Source organism: Cyanistes caeruleus, chromosome 7, assembly GCF_971803275.1.
Source record: "Cyanistes caeruleus chromosome 7, bCyaCae1.hap1.1, whole genome shotgun sequence".
Lineage (NCBI taxonomy): Eukaryota > Metazoa > Chordata > Aves > Passeriformes > Paridae > Cyanistes > Cyanistes caeruleus.
The window spans coordinates 35,771,377-35,786,682 of NC_141707.1; the positions used below are offsets into that span (position 1 = coordinate 35,771,377).

Here is a 15,306-nt window from a genome sequence, read left to right on the forward strand (position 1 = left end):
TCATCTCACCCATCAGAAAATCTGCTTTTTCAGTTTGTAGGGAAAACAGGGTTCAGGGCGGATTGAGTCACGAGCTCGGCAGAACAAGCTCGAGCAGGGCTGGCAGAGTCCGTCCTGCCCTGGCAGCCCGGGCAGCTGCCCACAATGTCCCGTTGTTCGCGGCCGGACAAAGGCGGCTCTGGCAGCTAATGCCGGCTCAGGGCGGCTCCGGGCCGGGGGGCGAGGGCAGCCCCGCCGGTGTTGGAGCAGCTCCCCGAGGGCTTGCAGCTCCTGGCTGCTCCTGGCCAGCTCCGGAGGGCTCCGGGGAGGTACGGCTTTCCTGCGGGGTGCCCGGCCCTGCCTGCCCGGCGGGCATGGGGGGAGGCTCAGTGGGGCAGGCAGAGGTGGCCGGGGGACAGAGGCTGCTGCGGGGGCTCTGCTGGGACAGCCCCGGTGCAGGGATGGTGTCAGGGGATGGCATCTCGGGGGGGACTGCCCAGGGGTTGAATTAACCCGTGTGAAATCGCTGCCCGGGCGGTCACACGGCGCCGGCAGCCAGAGGTGCACTTTTGACCCAGCAAAGAGGTTCTGGTCGTTCCTCGCTTATTTTGAGTGTTTGGTTGAAGAGCAGCAATGCAGTTGTTAACGTGCTGCTGCGGACCTGCCTTGAGGTGGATATCTTAAATCCACCTGCAAGCCAAATCTAGTGCAAAACAAGGCAGGTCGCTTGATGGTGAAGCATCCTGAATCCTGAATCCTCCACCTGAAGTCCCTGGTCTCGGGGATCTGTGAAGAGCAGGAAGTTTTCTGGGGATCTCAGCGAGAGGAGAGGTTTTCTCTGTCACCTGCTCAATCTGTTCTCCCCGTTGTCTTCAGGGAATGGAGTGAGGAGGATCCCAATGCTGCTCTTTCCACCAATGGACCCCACTCGGGAATATAAAGCCTTTAAATCCTTTCTTTTTCACACTCGTGTTATTGGATTTTAGGCAAAAGGAGCATCAGTCCTGTGGGTGTGAGAAGGGGAAAAATCCAGAGGCAAGTGCAGGCAGCACCCAGGATTTCCTGAATTTGGAACAGTGACCACTGCACCTTCTGCTGTGTTATCCCTTCCTGGGGACCTCCAGCCACCTCTGCCCTGGATAGCTGTCCCCAAAAATGTTTCCTTGCTTTCCAGTCCCTGCGGTTTAGCAATCAGAGTGTGAGCGGACCGGGCTCGCTGCTCCCCGTTCTGGCTGCCCGTCCCCCCGTCCCTTTCGTGGGGCAGGACAGGGGCTGCAGTGCTCGCCAGGGGCTCGGACACTATGCCCCCTGTCCCCCTGAGTCACAGACGGAAAAATCGCTCGCTCAGGTCTCCGGGCAACGAGCAGCGAGCTCCTCTTCTCCCTGGGGAAGGCAGGGATCTCCCAGCGCATCCCCCATCCATCAGGGCAATCCTGATGCAGGAAAGCGTTCCCTCCTGCCCAGGGCGAGCAGGAAGGAGAGACGAGGTTCACAGCGCATTGAAAAGGGGAGGGAAAGGGCCCCGGCTGTGTCCGGCTCAGAGCCCCCAGGCACTGGTGCTCGGTGAGGTCGGGAGGCCGCAGGTGCCGCTCTCGGAGCCGTGTCCCGGCCGTGGGGAGCGGCTCTGCCCGCCCGGCCCCGCTCCTGCCCCGCCGGGCTCGGGTTTCCCCTGAGCCTGCCCCGCTGACGCTGCCCTCCCCACAGCCCCGCCACAGCCCGGGACGGACATGCTGACCCGGGCCACCGGCTGACCCCGGCTGCCGGCTCACGGCGTGTCCCGAGCTGCAGGGACCGCCAGGACCATCAGCCCTGCCCCGTGTCCCTGCACAGCATCACCCCCAGCATGGAGCCGGCTCCCGGGCTGAAGAGGTACGCGGGTTTTGGCAGCGGGATGTGTGTCTGTGTGCCAGGCGGAGGAGCGGCGGGTGTGCCCGTGTCCTGGGGAGGATGGGGGATAAGGGACAGATCTTTAACCCCTCCACAGTCTAAGTTTAGGAATAATGAAGTTTATGAGTTATGAATATATTCTTGCCATTTGTGTTCCTAGAGAAAACTTTCTCAGTTTAAAGAGGCTGCATCACCTGAGGTAATAATTGACTTCCCTGCACCTGCTGTCCATAACGCACCCAGCTCTGTTCATGGTTTAACCTTGCAAGCCCAGCCTTAGCTGGGAGCTGTGGCAGGACCAGCTGCTCCCTGGCAGCCCCTGCCTTGGTCTGTTGCTGGGTATTGGGGTCCTGGGGTGGGCAGGACCAGCCCAAAACATAATGTGCAAATTTTAGGATCTGGCCTGGATTTTAACCAGATTTTAGAGTTTGCTCCTGTTTCACCTTCCCAGCAGTAAGTGTTAATCTGCCTCAGAAGCTAACCCCTGCCTGGGGAGAAATAGCAAAAATGTCAGTGGAAGAGATCTTGGCATCATCTGTGCTGGTGAATGCTTGTGCTGCAGTCTGTCCAGGTCTCCTGGCATGGCTGGAAACACTTGACCTGTCAGAAATGGAGTTTGTGTCCAAAGCTGTTCGTCTCTGCACAGCAGAAGCTGTGCTACCCTTCGGCATTTTAGTGGGACATTTACTCTGAAAAGCATCTTGCTGGGCTCACCCAGCTGAGGGGACAAAACAGCCCTCTGTTGTGATAGGCAGAGATGGAAGAGGTCAGAGTTGAGTGGAAATTGGAGGGGCTGGCCTGCAACCAAGCAGATTCTGGAGGTGGGCTGAGTTCTGGGCCCTTCCTGATTAGGTGCTGAGAGGTCTTTCCTGCGGAGAGGTGAGGTCAAGGGGGTGGAAGAGAGACCTTTGGCATACCCCACGGACAAGAGTTACATGACTTTGGTGCTGAACTCAGATTAAATCAGCTGCTCTTGCAGGACTCTGGAAGTGCCCCAGTGTCTCTGAGACTTCTGGGACATCTCAGTCCTTTCTTGCCTTCATTGATAGAAGCACTGCATTGTTTGCACGTGGCCACTTCCTTGCTGCCTGGCCAGCACAGTCATTACATACTTGTATCTCAAAGCCCCACTAGAAACTCTCTTCTTTACTTTTCCACCTCCTGCCTTGTTTTTTCTTCACCTGGGATTTTTTTTCCTTGGCAGAAGAGACTATTGGGCTGGGGTCTGCTATCTCAGACTGCTTGTCCTGAGGCATTTTCCAACAACAAAGCTTTGGTGTGTCTAAACACATTATACAGGATAAGACTAAGACTTGCTGTGCATCTCAAAACTGAAATGAGGTTACCCAGGAGGTGACTCTTCCCTTTGCACAGACAGCTTCATCCCAACCCTGTCTTTGCAGAAGTGAGGTCCTTGCTCTGATTTAAATTCATCCCTTCCCTTTTCCAGTGGCACCTCACCCCTGTTTTATGTATGAGGCATGTTGTCAAAGGAAAATGCAAAAGGAAAATATCAGTGTGATGCCTTCAGCTGCACTGACTGGTTGATGGTTCTGCAGGGGTATGAAATCTTCCATAACACATCTCAGAGAAACTGAGCAGTGGCCAGCTGTGAATGCCCTGTCCCTGGAAATGTCCAAGGCCAGCTTGGACAGGGCTTGGAGCAACCTGGGATAGTGGAAGGTGATTGGAACAAGATGAGTTTTGAGGTCCCTTCCAACTTAAACTCTTCTATTGACTCTAGGATTCTGTGACTGTGATCAGCTACAAAGAAGTTTTTGCTTTCTCTAGGAAAAAAGAAGAGAATAAATTATGGATTACCAGGAGAGGAAAGTTTGTCCTGGAGCATCTTCCCTTTGTTCTGCATTTTCAGTGCAGCTTCATAAGCATACAGGTTCTTCAAATAACTGAAGTGCTATACTTTCCTTACAGGAATAGTTTTCCCAGCATGAACTTTGAAGCAGAGATTCTGACAACTCCACACGATAATTCAGGTATTTGGTAGAAAAAAATAAATTAAAGCAGTCTGCCCACTCAGATTGCTCTCTCTACAAACATGTTTTAATTTTTTTGGAGTTAGAGATTGTTAAAAAAAAGAAAAAAGAAAAAGACAAAGAAGTAGGAGGGTAAACTGACTGCAATTCAGGTGATTTCAGGTTTATGTTAGGGTAGAGTTCAAAGTGTTAAGGATAGATATCGATGTCTTTACCTCCAATAGGGCTGGACCAGGAACACAGTTGCCAAGGACATGTGGTTTTGGAAACAGCACAGGCAATCACTTTGAGATTGCAGGGTCCTGGGTGAGACATACATGGTTCTCTTATTAGTGGTGACTAAAAGCAGGTGATAAAAATGCAACTCTCTAAAAGGCAAAAATGAGAATGAAGATATTCTGCCAAGTCCTGTACTTCATCCTCATTACATTTAAGGGGAATAGCTGATTTTTTTCCCACTGAATGATGCCTTTTCAAGCAGGTGGAGGCTGCACATGAGCACCTTCCTACTGCAGCCCATTGTCTGAGACAGACCCAGCACTGCAGGGCATCTTCTTATGAGCCTCAAGTCTCAGTTCTGCCATTGCTCCTCAGCCCTGAGCAGCTGGCCAGAGCCTGTGCCCTGCCAACAGCTCTGTCTTCAGGATGGAACAGCAGGAAAGGGAGACTTTGCCATAATTTCTTGGAACCCCTTGAGTATCCCTGGGTTTTGGCTCAGAGGGACAGATCTTGGTGTCAGTCTCTCACACATTTGAACATGAGCCCTTTCAGGTGAAATGTTTTGCCCTCAGTTGCCCTCCTGGCCATGAGCTGCAGGTCCCAGCAGGGAATTCACCTTGCTGGCAGCCCATTTCAGTCCCATGCTGTCAGAGTCACAGATGATGCACAGGGGTGACTGGTTTTGCTTCAGCTGCAGGTGGCAGAGTTTGTGGTGCATCACCCCTCCTGGGCAGTGTGCCAGGGCTGCCCATCCCAGCCACACTGGCCAGCATGGGAACAGGTGATGGCCACAGGTTTGGACCCACTGTGTGACTCCCTTCACCCTTTCAGACTTCCAGAAATCCCACCAGTTCCCTCCCTTCTTGCAAAGAGTGTCCCACATCTGGCCAAACATTCTGGGGACATTTTCCTCAGGCTGTCCTGTAATGATGAGTCACTTAGCAAACCTGCTGATGGCGAAGGGTACCCAAGAATAATTTTTGAAGCCTGAGTGTGAACAGCTTGGAAAGTGCATCCTCTGCCTGGTTTTCCCAAATCTCTGGCTCCTGTTGGGTTAGGTTTGGTTTCTCCCATGAGGTAACTGCTTTGACCCTTCTCATGCCTCAAAGCCTCTAACATACAATCCATATTTGCTTCCCAAGAGCTCTACATGATCCCTTCCATGAGAAGCCTCACAGCTGAGGAGTATGTGGAGGCCTTCAAGTCATTCTTGGATCACTCAACAGAGCACCAGTGCATGGATGAGTTCAACAAGGAACAAATGCCCAACATCGTGGCTGGGTAAGGAGCACTTCCCCCAAGGTGGGAAAGCCATTTGTGATCCTGGGAGTCAGCAAAAACAAAAGAATTTTTTTGGGGAAGGAATAAACTTTAAATGCTTTTCAGTTTTAAGTCCCCTAATAGTGTTTTTTAGGACATTCTGTTTAATAACTCCAGAGCACGTGCTGTTTCAATTAATACACTGCGCTGCCTCTCAGCTGATGTTAAGGAAAGGCTCAAGACCTCATTCTCATGTCCTTTTCATTAGCTGATTTTCCAAGGATTAAAGTTGGGGTTTGTTTTTTGTTTTTTGTTTTGTTTTTTTTTCTGAAATAAAGCTCTCTTGTTCTCTCTCTGCTTTTGGGACTTCATCACATCCATCCAAGCAGAAACACATCTCTAATTCTCTCCTAGTGGCTAATTCTTGGTTTTCCCAATCCCCTAAGACCTCCTTATTTCTATCCTAAGTTGATTTGCATTGCTTAAGTACCAAATGAAAGTTTTGTAAAGTATTGATGTAATATCTTCAGGCTGGATAACTGCAGACAGCTTCAGGACAGCCTAGATCCAAAGCACAAGAAAATCCTTTCAAATCTGGGTAATTTTTGGATGTTCTAGGACCTGCATTTTTCTCCATTGAGAAAAAGAGCTTAGGCAGGAAACTTTTATTCTACAGATCAGATACATAGATAGATAGATAGATAGATAGATATAATACACAATAAAATAATAATCATTAAAGATTATATTAGGAAATTTTATTGTGAATTTAAATAATGGAAAACATTGCAGCTTTCAGTGGTGCTGATTTTGGACTTGTGAAAGAGTCTTGGCCCTCATTAGGGCTAAGGCTCCTGGAGTTGCTCTCACCCTTCAGGACTTGCTACTCATCCCATTCCTGTGGAATCATTACTGTGGTGCCTCCTGAGACTGTGTTTGGGAAACTCAATCCCTCAGCACAGTCCATGTCTGAGAGCAGAGTAAGGCCATAAATCATGTCAGAGTGTGGCTGTTATTAAATATTCTGCTAGGAAGAATGTGACTGGAGACTTTCAATCAGCAATTTTTCTAAGGTAAAAATTATTGAAGATTTAGACCCTCCTCCCAATTTCAGTCCAAGGTTAATGTTGATAAGAGATAATTTCCAGTCACCTGGAGAGCCTAGTGGTTTTGCTTTTTCTGCTCATTTATATCCAATATTCCCTCCTGAGGGTGCTGAGGTTTTCCCCAGCTCACCTTGTCCCTGCTTCCCCAGCAGTGCCATCCCAGTCAGGTACAGCCCCTTTGCCCTGGCGTTCCCAGAGGCTTTTTCAGCCACAGCCTGAAGAAATCTCCTTGGCAAAGGGTGAGAAACTCTACACCGTGGTGCCTACTATACTTTGAAATATGAGCTGTCTGGTCTGGGCAGGCTCCTGCCCTGCTGGTCATCACCAGGCTCAAAAGGGATGATCAGATTTCTGTCCCGATTCATGTGCAAAACATGGCAATTTCCAGGCTGGAGTGCCATCCAAGCCGTAAGAATGAAAACATGAAGTCGTGTGGTAACTGTGGTTAAGTAATGTGTATTTATCCTTTCAGCCTTGGCACTGGAAAATCGACCATCAATGTTCTGGGAGTTGGGAGTGGCACAGGTGAGGAGTGTGGGGATGGGGCACGGGGGACCTGTGGGGAGCAGGAGATACTGAAAAACTGGCAATGAGGATTACTCAGACATTAGTGACAGCACTTCCCAGTGAAGCACAGAAGGGCAGAAGGAAGAGTGGAGCTGGGCAGTGAGAAATGTGTGATTTTAGCTTATTTTCTTCCTCTTGGTGGCTCTCACCTGACTTTATTTGCCTCAAAGCAAGGACTCCTCCTCCTGGTTAGGTGCAAGAGCATCTTCAAACCTCGTTGGAGAGAATTAGAGACATTGGGGAGGCTCTTTCCACCCCAAATCCTGCCTTAGACTGTCCCCCCTGAAGGGATGTCTCCTGCTGCTTTGCTATGGGGATCCCAGAGGCCCAGGCTGGGCAATGCCCCGCTGTCAGCAGTGCAAAACCACTGCCATTAGCATGGGACTGCATCAGCTTTTTCAAGACATGTTTCTTTGTTACTGCTGTGTTTTTACCCAGTGATAACTAGGGCTGAACTGCAAATGATATTTTTCCCCAGAGAGAAACCTACCCTTTGGAAAAATAGCTTTAAAGTCGTTCTAAATGCATTTGTGTTTAAAAAAAGCCAAAACAACAAAACAAAAAAGTGGTGAAACAGCCAACTTTGCTCCTAGGGAAACTGGGAGAAAATAAAGAGTAGAGAAAAGAAGCGGTGGTTTGATTTGTCGGAGTTTACTTCTGCTTTGAAAAGTATTTTCAGCTGAATTTTAAGTGCTAATACTTTCAAATGAAAGCATTTTTCTCACTTTTTTTGGTTTTGTTTTCCTGAGTAAGAGAAAATTAGCATTTGATTGTTTTCCCCAACTGGGAATATGTTGGAGCATACGAGAAACCAAGCAGGAAGAAATGATTCAGTTCTCAATTACCCTCTATTTTCATTAAGTAATATAAAACAGAAATTCTGACTCCACAAAAGCACAAGGGGGAAATGAACTTTTAGCATCGTCCTTAATTTTCCTTATGTCCTCTTCAGAGGAGATTTTAATGGAAAAACCAACCCTGTAAAATGTCCTGTGTTTCCTGGGTGAGTGCCCCTCACAGATGCCAGGACAGGGGTCCAGACCTGCACCCCCAGCCTGCCCACGGCTGCAGGAGCTGAGCTTCTGGGGCTGGGCAGGGAGTGAGCTGGGATGGCACTGAGTAAAAGGTTATATCTGATCCCTGACCTTTTCAGAGGTGGATTCTAGTTTCACAGAGCCCCCAGAATTAGTTTAGTTGATGAAAATATTAATGGGGATTAGTGGCTGACTCCACATCCTGAATGCCTCTGCTGTGGTCCAAATCACGTTTTCTCACTCAGCCCATGTTTTCTCATGGCTGGTTTAACTCAGAGCTGGAACTTTCCAGTTGCAGAGAGGTTCCAGCCCTGTCCCAGCCTTGCTGTGGTCAGTGCTGAAGGGTTGTTGCTGGCAGGGCAAGGTGCAGCAGAGAAATTCCTGCCCTAGAGTGCTGTGTTTTACTGCTTCTTTTTACAGACACCCTGGTTGAAGACGTTATTACCTGCTCTTGCAAATACTGGATTAAGAAATTTTCAGAGGTGGAGAGAAAAAAATCTCCAAACCTAAGCAGCTTTTAAGAGATCCACCTGCTGTTGAGCCATCAATGGCCCCAGGGCATGGGGCAGTGATGTTCTGCCTCGGGCTCTGCCCCAAGCCTGCAGCAGCTCTAAGAGCTGGTGCTCCCCAAACCAGGCACTTACAAGCAGGCATCTAGGACTGTCACAAATTATTCAGCTGCTTGCTAGTGGGATCTTCCTTCCTGTCAGTGATATTGGTCCCTGCACTTGCCTCCAATGGATGCAGCCGCAGCCTCTTCCCTGGAGCCTCTGGCCAGCCCTGCCCTGCTGCCACTGCATTCCTCACGGGCCTGGGGTGTTTTTTCTCTAATTTCAAAAGACTCATCCTTCCTCAGATGTCCCTGTGGTGCTGGCATGGCTGATATTTCCCTCTGTGAATTCTATTTACTGCAGCACCTGCCAAAGATGAGGGCTCTTCCCGTGGCCAGTCCATCAGCTGAAAGAGCAGGGAGGATGCAGGATCTCGTGTCAAGACCTCTCTGTGTGACATTTGCAAGGCCAGGACTATTTTTAGGCCCCACCATCAGCTACAGACAGGATTCTTGCAGAGGTCCCATCAAGGTGGTCGCATCTGCTGCTTATTTACATAGTTTCAAGTGAACCAGGGGGACTCACACTTGGTATATCATGGCATTTCTGGGAAATAAGCAGCATGACCTGTATCACCCCAGAAGAGGCTGGAAATTTCCTAGAACAGGATGGCAGACTGCTGCTGGCTCCTCCAGAGATGCACAGGAGCACCAACAGCTAAATTTGCAGGGCACTTCCACACAAATATGAGTCTGTACCTGTATTTCCAAGATAAGCATCAGTTTTTTGATGCCCTGGGTTGAGACCATGTGGACAATCCCCAAAGCGGGGATACATTCAGGACACTGCATGTCAGTGGGTCTTTTCTCTTGTGATGCAGCTCTCCAGGTCTTGGGGCTGTGTCACAGCAGCCACTGTGTCCCTGTGGCTGCCCCAAAGCCAGGGGCCACCCCAGGTGTGCTGGGAGTTACACAGCTGCCTTCCTGCACTCATTAAAACTTGGTGGGGTTGTTGAAAACTAATGTTTCATGGTTATTTTTGTAAACAGTGAGTTGTGGTTCTTTTGACCCTTCTGTCCCACGACCCAGGGTATTGCCATGAGCAGGTTTCTGTGCTGCTGCTCGTCTCTGCCTTGTTCTCAGGCTCCTCTGTACCTCAGTGTTAGCTTGAGCAGCACGATACCACGGTCAGAGTGTCACCAGGCTGTGCCACTGCATGAGCCACAAAGCAGGACATGCCTCACTTCTGCTGGGGGATGTCCTGGCAGGAGCAGTGGCAGGTGCACTGGCATCCTTCCATGGCATTTTACCTGCATTCTAAAGTCATGAATCTGTGTTTATTGAATAGGTGAGCAGGATTTGAAAATGATCAGGATACTGCAGGCTGTGCACCCAGGGGTCTCTATTGACAATGAGATTGTGGAGCCCAACCCACAGCACGTGGCAGCTTACAAAGGTAAGGCTACACCTGCTCCCTGGGTTACAGCAAGGAGCATCCATTGGAATGATGAGTCTTTCTGCTACTTTATGAAATTCATGGTTTTATTCTACTTTTCTACACCAACAGAGCTGGTGAATCAAGCTCCAGACCTGCAGAATGTTTCTTTTATTTGGCACCAGCTCACTTCCTTGGAGTATGAACAGCAGGTGAAGGAGAAAGGCACACATAAGAAATTTGACTTCATCCATATGATCCAGGTAATGGACATTGCTTTAACACAGGACTATTAGATTTTACTACCCTCTTCAGTTCTGCTGTATGCTTGAATTTAGGACCAGAGCTGAGCACAGCTCTCCCATAGCAATTCTGCCAAAGCTCTAAACACCGAAGCTGGCAATGCTCAGTGCTGTGAGGTGTCCCTAAATGGGCATGTGGAATCAGGAAAGGCTGGGAAGCATCTGGAACAGAATTTAAAACACCTCTAAAAGAAAGGATTTAAGCCTTCGGAGGGTGATTGCACTGTGGAAGAGGAATAATGACTGTGTGTCACTGTCTCTTCTAGATGCTGTATCGTGTAGAGGATATTCCCAATACTATCAAGTTTTTCCACAGCTGCCTCGACCATCACGGTAAACTCCTGATCATAATTTTATCAGGTAAGGGAGACCTTGTATTTTTTTGTTCCATTGCTGGAGTTTTGAAGAGCTTTGAACTTTGAGAGACACAAATATTTACCTGGGGATGTCAGTGGTGCTTATTCTATAGTAAATAACTAAAAAAAAATCTGGATTTCATACGGAGAATTCAATCTTGGGCTCAGGCTTGGGCCCCAGTGTCTGATGGGGCCACTTGGGCACAGCCTTTGTGCTCTTGCTTCCCTGCTTATGGAATTGATGTAGTAGAGAGAAGTGTGGCTGTCCATGAATGAGGGTCAGCCCTTCCTTATGGTGAAATCAGCACTGTAAAAACACAGCCTGAGCTCTGGGTGGACTCGTACCTTTGTACAGCAATGACCCAGACCCCAGAAGAGCAGCAGCTGCTGCCAAGAGCCACAGACTTTATGGCAGGACAGGAAAAAAGAGGCACAACACGATGGCACTTCTCAAAAGAATAGTGTTTCATCCCTTGTGCCATTCATGAACCCCCAGCTCAGGGTGTGGTGGAAAAAGCACAAATTCCCATGTTCCCCATTAAAACTGCCTCTCACGTTGCCTGTAGGTTGTTTCCCTTGCTGTTTGGGGCTGCTTTGAGGTATGTCTTCCTCAATGAGCACTTATAATCGAGGTTTGATGGGTGAAAACATCTTGGTTCTGGCCAAGGGACAGTTGGGAGGTAGTGCAGATGTTCAGGCCCAGCACATTGTGTGTGTTCCCTTCCTTCTGGGCAAACGCAGTGCTGGAGACATCTCCGGGAGCTTCCTTTGAACAGGACACTGAGGGAGGGAGCGCTGAGGGACACCGGGGTTTTATGAGGCACGGACATTTATAATTACTCTCGAGTGAAGGGAAAGCTCTCCTGGCGGCCCTGTCAGGGACAGGAAGCTTTCCCATTTCCCTAGCTGATTAGCTGGTGTCTGACGGCAGACAGCAGCGGATGGGCCAGCCTGTGGAAGCGGCACCGGGACTGCCTGCCCGCCACCGACAGCGGCCACTACATCACCTGCGGCGGCATCACCGAGCTGCTGCGGCGCCTGGGCGTGCAGCACCGCGTCTACGAGCTGCCGTCGGGCTGGGACATCACCGAGTGCTTCAGCGAGGGGGACGCGGTCGGTGGCCGCATGCTGGATTTCCTGACGGGCACAAAAAACTTCCAGGGCACGGCCCCGCCGGCGCTGCGGCGGCGGCTGCGGGAGGCGCTGCGCCAGCCCGAGTGCAGCAGCACCAGGGACGGCAGGGTCATCTTCAGCAACAACCTCAGCATGATCGTCGTGGACTCCTAGAGCCCGGAGCCTGCCCGGAATTGGGGTTTTTTTAATGCGTCCTGTCTGTGCTTTCACCGGGACTTCCACTTTTCTGTGCAGCCAGCGTGTTTTACACACCTACAGAGCGGTCTGCACCACCTCTGCAGCTGGGAGGATGTTATAAATATGAAATAGAAAAATTATATGCTATAAGATTGGCTTTTCACAAAATAATTAATGTTATATATATATATATATATATATATATATATATAGTTAAAGTGGTTTTGCTGTAGTTTTTATTTTAACTAAATTCAGGCATAGTAGTGGAACAGCTAATGGCTATGATTAGTTATGATTAGTTATACAAATTATACTTGAACTGTCTGCCTGTCTGAGATAACAGCCAGTGAACATATGATGAGGACCCCACTGATGACAGGCCAGTTATCAACACCCAGCATCTGTGGGGAGAATGGACCAAGGCCCAAACTGAAGGCAATAGTGAAGATAGACATGTGCTCTAAAAAGGGGAGTGGCCATGCAAAACAGTTCTTGGAAGAGTTTAAAAATGCATAATTGTTTATGAATATGCAGCAGGCTGATGCAATTGAAATGGTATATAAAGGAAGTGTCCAAAACAGCAGGTGTGCTCTTGGCAGAATGCCAAGCACCCGGCCATTTTATTGTCTTTGTCTCCTATTGTCTTTTTTATTAAACCTTTTAAAATTTACCAGGAAAAGTGAATGTTTTTCTTCACAAGAAGGTGGCAGCCCCTGTGCTGGCTGTGTACAGGCTTCCATGTGTGCCAGGACAAAACCAGCAAGATGTCTCTGCTGCTTTGCACCCAGGTAATGTCACTGCACCCAGGCCTGAGCTGTAAGTTGCTCTGCACTAGGCTATTCCACGTGGTTTTATCAGGCATTTACTGCCCCAAGTCTCTCAGTTCCTCACAATATAGAGATGTCTTAAAAATTTATCAGCCTTTTGGTTTGGAAAATATTTTGGAGCCCAGGATGATACTTGCACTGTGCTCTTTCAGGCAGACATTAATTTTGTTATTTTCTTACTACTGTTTGTCTCCGTATAAAATAAAAGCAATCTTAAACCCAAAAAGTCACATCTGGTTTCGCACATGTGGGATTATAGAAAATGAAGAGCAAAGAGGTCATTGCGTCAAAAACAAAACATATGCAAAGTATCATTTTATGGAACCATTAAGGGATTTCTGTAAGTGAGAAAGATGAGCCTGAGGATGTGGAAGAGCTGGGAGTGAGCTGCAGCTTGTCCTCGTGTTGCAGCCCAGGGAGGCAGCTTGGCTCCCTTGGAGCAGCATCACTGCAGCACAGCCAAACAGCACCAACAGCTCTAATATGTGGTCTGTGTGCTAAAATGTTAATATAGGTAAGTTTAGACTATTTCCCCAGGGGCCTGAGCTGTTCAGAGGGTAGAAGGAGGTGCTGCCAGTTCCAAAGGGAGGTGCCACACAGGATGCCAGCGAGGTTTGGGTCTGCGTTTGGCACCGTGGTGCGGTGCAGACCTTGGACTGAGCACATGGGGAAAGCTGCCTGCAGTGTCAGCAGCCTCATTGCAAACAGCTCCCAGGGGAGAAACCACCAGCTCAGGTGGGAAATACCTGCAGGCACAGAAGCCATGGGTATGTCTGATTTTTCCGTGCTTAAGCTGTGTAGGGCACACCTCTGTGCACCTGGAGGGGCTCAGGTTGATGTGTGGTCCAGATCAAATGGCTTCTTCCAACACCATGAGCACAAAGGTTGTCACAGTGGCTTGCAAGACATTCCATGATTCCATGTCATTGTCACCCTGAGCCCTGCTGATCCTGCTAAAACTGTCCCACCCACCTGAATGCAGCTACTGCCAGCATCACTCTGAAAAGGTAAGGAGTGTGTGGGGTCATTGTGTTTCCACTCCGTCCTTTGGTTTTTTGGGTGGTTTTTTTTAGGCTTGGGTTTTATCATATCTTTTTGAAATGCAGCCATTTCTCCTGAATCTACTGTAACAGGAAAAATTAGAAAAATAATGGGAAAACAGTAGCATAATATCATCTCCCTGGCAGGACTGAGGCACCTTGGCCTGCAAGTACTATTGCTGTCAGTTGCAGAAACATCAGTCAGAACTGGACAGCCTCCTCCAGAGTACCCCATACCCGTGCACAAGCTTTTCCCTTTGATCCATCCTATTGTTCATTCCATAGGCATCTCCTTGGCTGGTGCTGGCTCCCAGCACTGGGCAGGGAGTGAACAGCTGGGCTCTCAGCGCTGCTCCCAGCAGTGTTCTCCTTCCACTATGAATTCCCATGGTTTATTCCCAATCAGCAGTGATGTCTCAGTCTCTACCTGGTAGATTAAGAGGAAAAATAAAAGGTACCACAAGCCAGGTTTGCTTTTCAAGCTTTGAAGGAAAATCTACCTGTTAGTCTTTGCAGACATTTGGCACAATACAAATTTGTCCAGATTTTCCCCAGCCCAAGAGGTTTTCCACCCCTCTTTGGAGTTTCTTGTGCAGACAGACGTATTTCCAATAAGCAGATACTCAGCAAGACCCATCTGTGAGCAAAAAATTTACCCACACCATTGCAAATCAATGTGAAAATGCACAAAAAAAAAAAAAAAAGGAGCACTTCAAAGCAGACTGTTTAGTGAAAGGCTGGGGAGATGAAACAGGGCACCCCATTAAAAACACAGCTGATCAATGCTTTATATGTAACTTTTCCTTTGATTCTTCAAAAGCAAGTAGTTTATCAAGAACTCTGCTTGTACACCTGGAATAAATAGCATCCTAAGTGTCCCATTTGTTTATATATTTATTCTTTGGTGAACATACTGTTTAATAACTATTTGTTTTGCTTTCTCAAAGATGCTCTCCCCCCCATGCAGAATTTCAGCCCGTGCTTCCCCAGCAACAGGAGTGTGGCCACGAGAGGGCTGCAGCAGCCAGCGGAATAAATCCGCCTCCCAAAAGGCTGGGAATGCTGAGCTGCAGCAGGCAGGCAGACAAATGACTTCAGCTTCCTTTGCTGGCTCATCACATCCCAGCAGTTGGGGACCACACTTTTTTCTGTTGCACTCATGGGCTCTGACTCCAATTCTGGGCTCTGGTTTGTAAAAAAAAGTCACGATGGCACAAGGGATGCGCAAAATCTGCTTTTGGGTTGTTTTTTCTCCCACGTGATGGCTGCAGCTCAGCTGGAGAGACAGCTCTGGGGACGGGAACACCTTGAAGGGGATGAAGAAGGGGTGAGAGACAGATTCAGCCTAAGCTTTGAGCCAGATTAACCCTGCTGAGCTCAGTCCAGGAGGAGCCCTACTCCATAATGTGTTCCATGGCCATTCCCAGTTAGTGAGGAGC

General features: G+C 48.8%; 1 protein-coding gene across 4 annotated transcripts; it reads left to right on the forward strand.

The window, feature by feature from the left end:
- Positions 1 to 222: 222 nt before the first annotated feature.
- LOC111932324 (carnosine N-methyltransferase 2-like) lies at positions 223 to 12,670 on the forward strand. 4 transcript variants are annotated; one of them, XM_086896609.1, is made up of 9 exons: positions 223 to 308; positions 1,684 to 1,848; positions 3,799 to 3,860; positions 5,222 to 5,360; positions 6,918 to 6,970; positions 9,945 to 10,052; positions 10,164 to 10,294; positions 10,600 to 10,693; positions 11,621 to 12,670. In XM_086896609.1, exons 2-9 carry the CDS (start codon positions 1,823 to 1,825, stop codon positions 11,974 to 11,976), a joined length of 969 nt encoding a protein of 322 aa, XP_086752735.1. In that variant the 5' UTR covers positions 223 to 308; positions 1,684 to 1,822; the 3' UTR covers positions 11,977 to 12,670. The 4 variants fall into 4 exon arrangements, with proteins under 4 accessions (XP_086752735.1, XP_023787153.1, XP_086752734.1 ...); XM_023931385.2 differs by lacking the exon at positions 1,684 to 1,848 and having other exon boundaries at positions 265 to 308; XM_086896608.1 differs by lacking the exon at positions 223 to 308 and having other exon boundaries at positions 1,690 to 1,848; positions 11,625 to 11,962.
- The last annotated feature ends 2,636 nt before the right edge of the window (positions 12,671 to 15,306 follow it).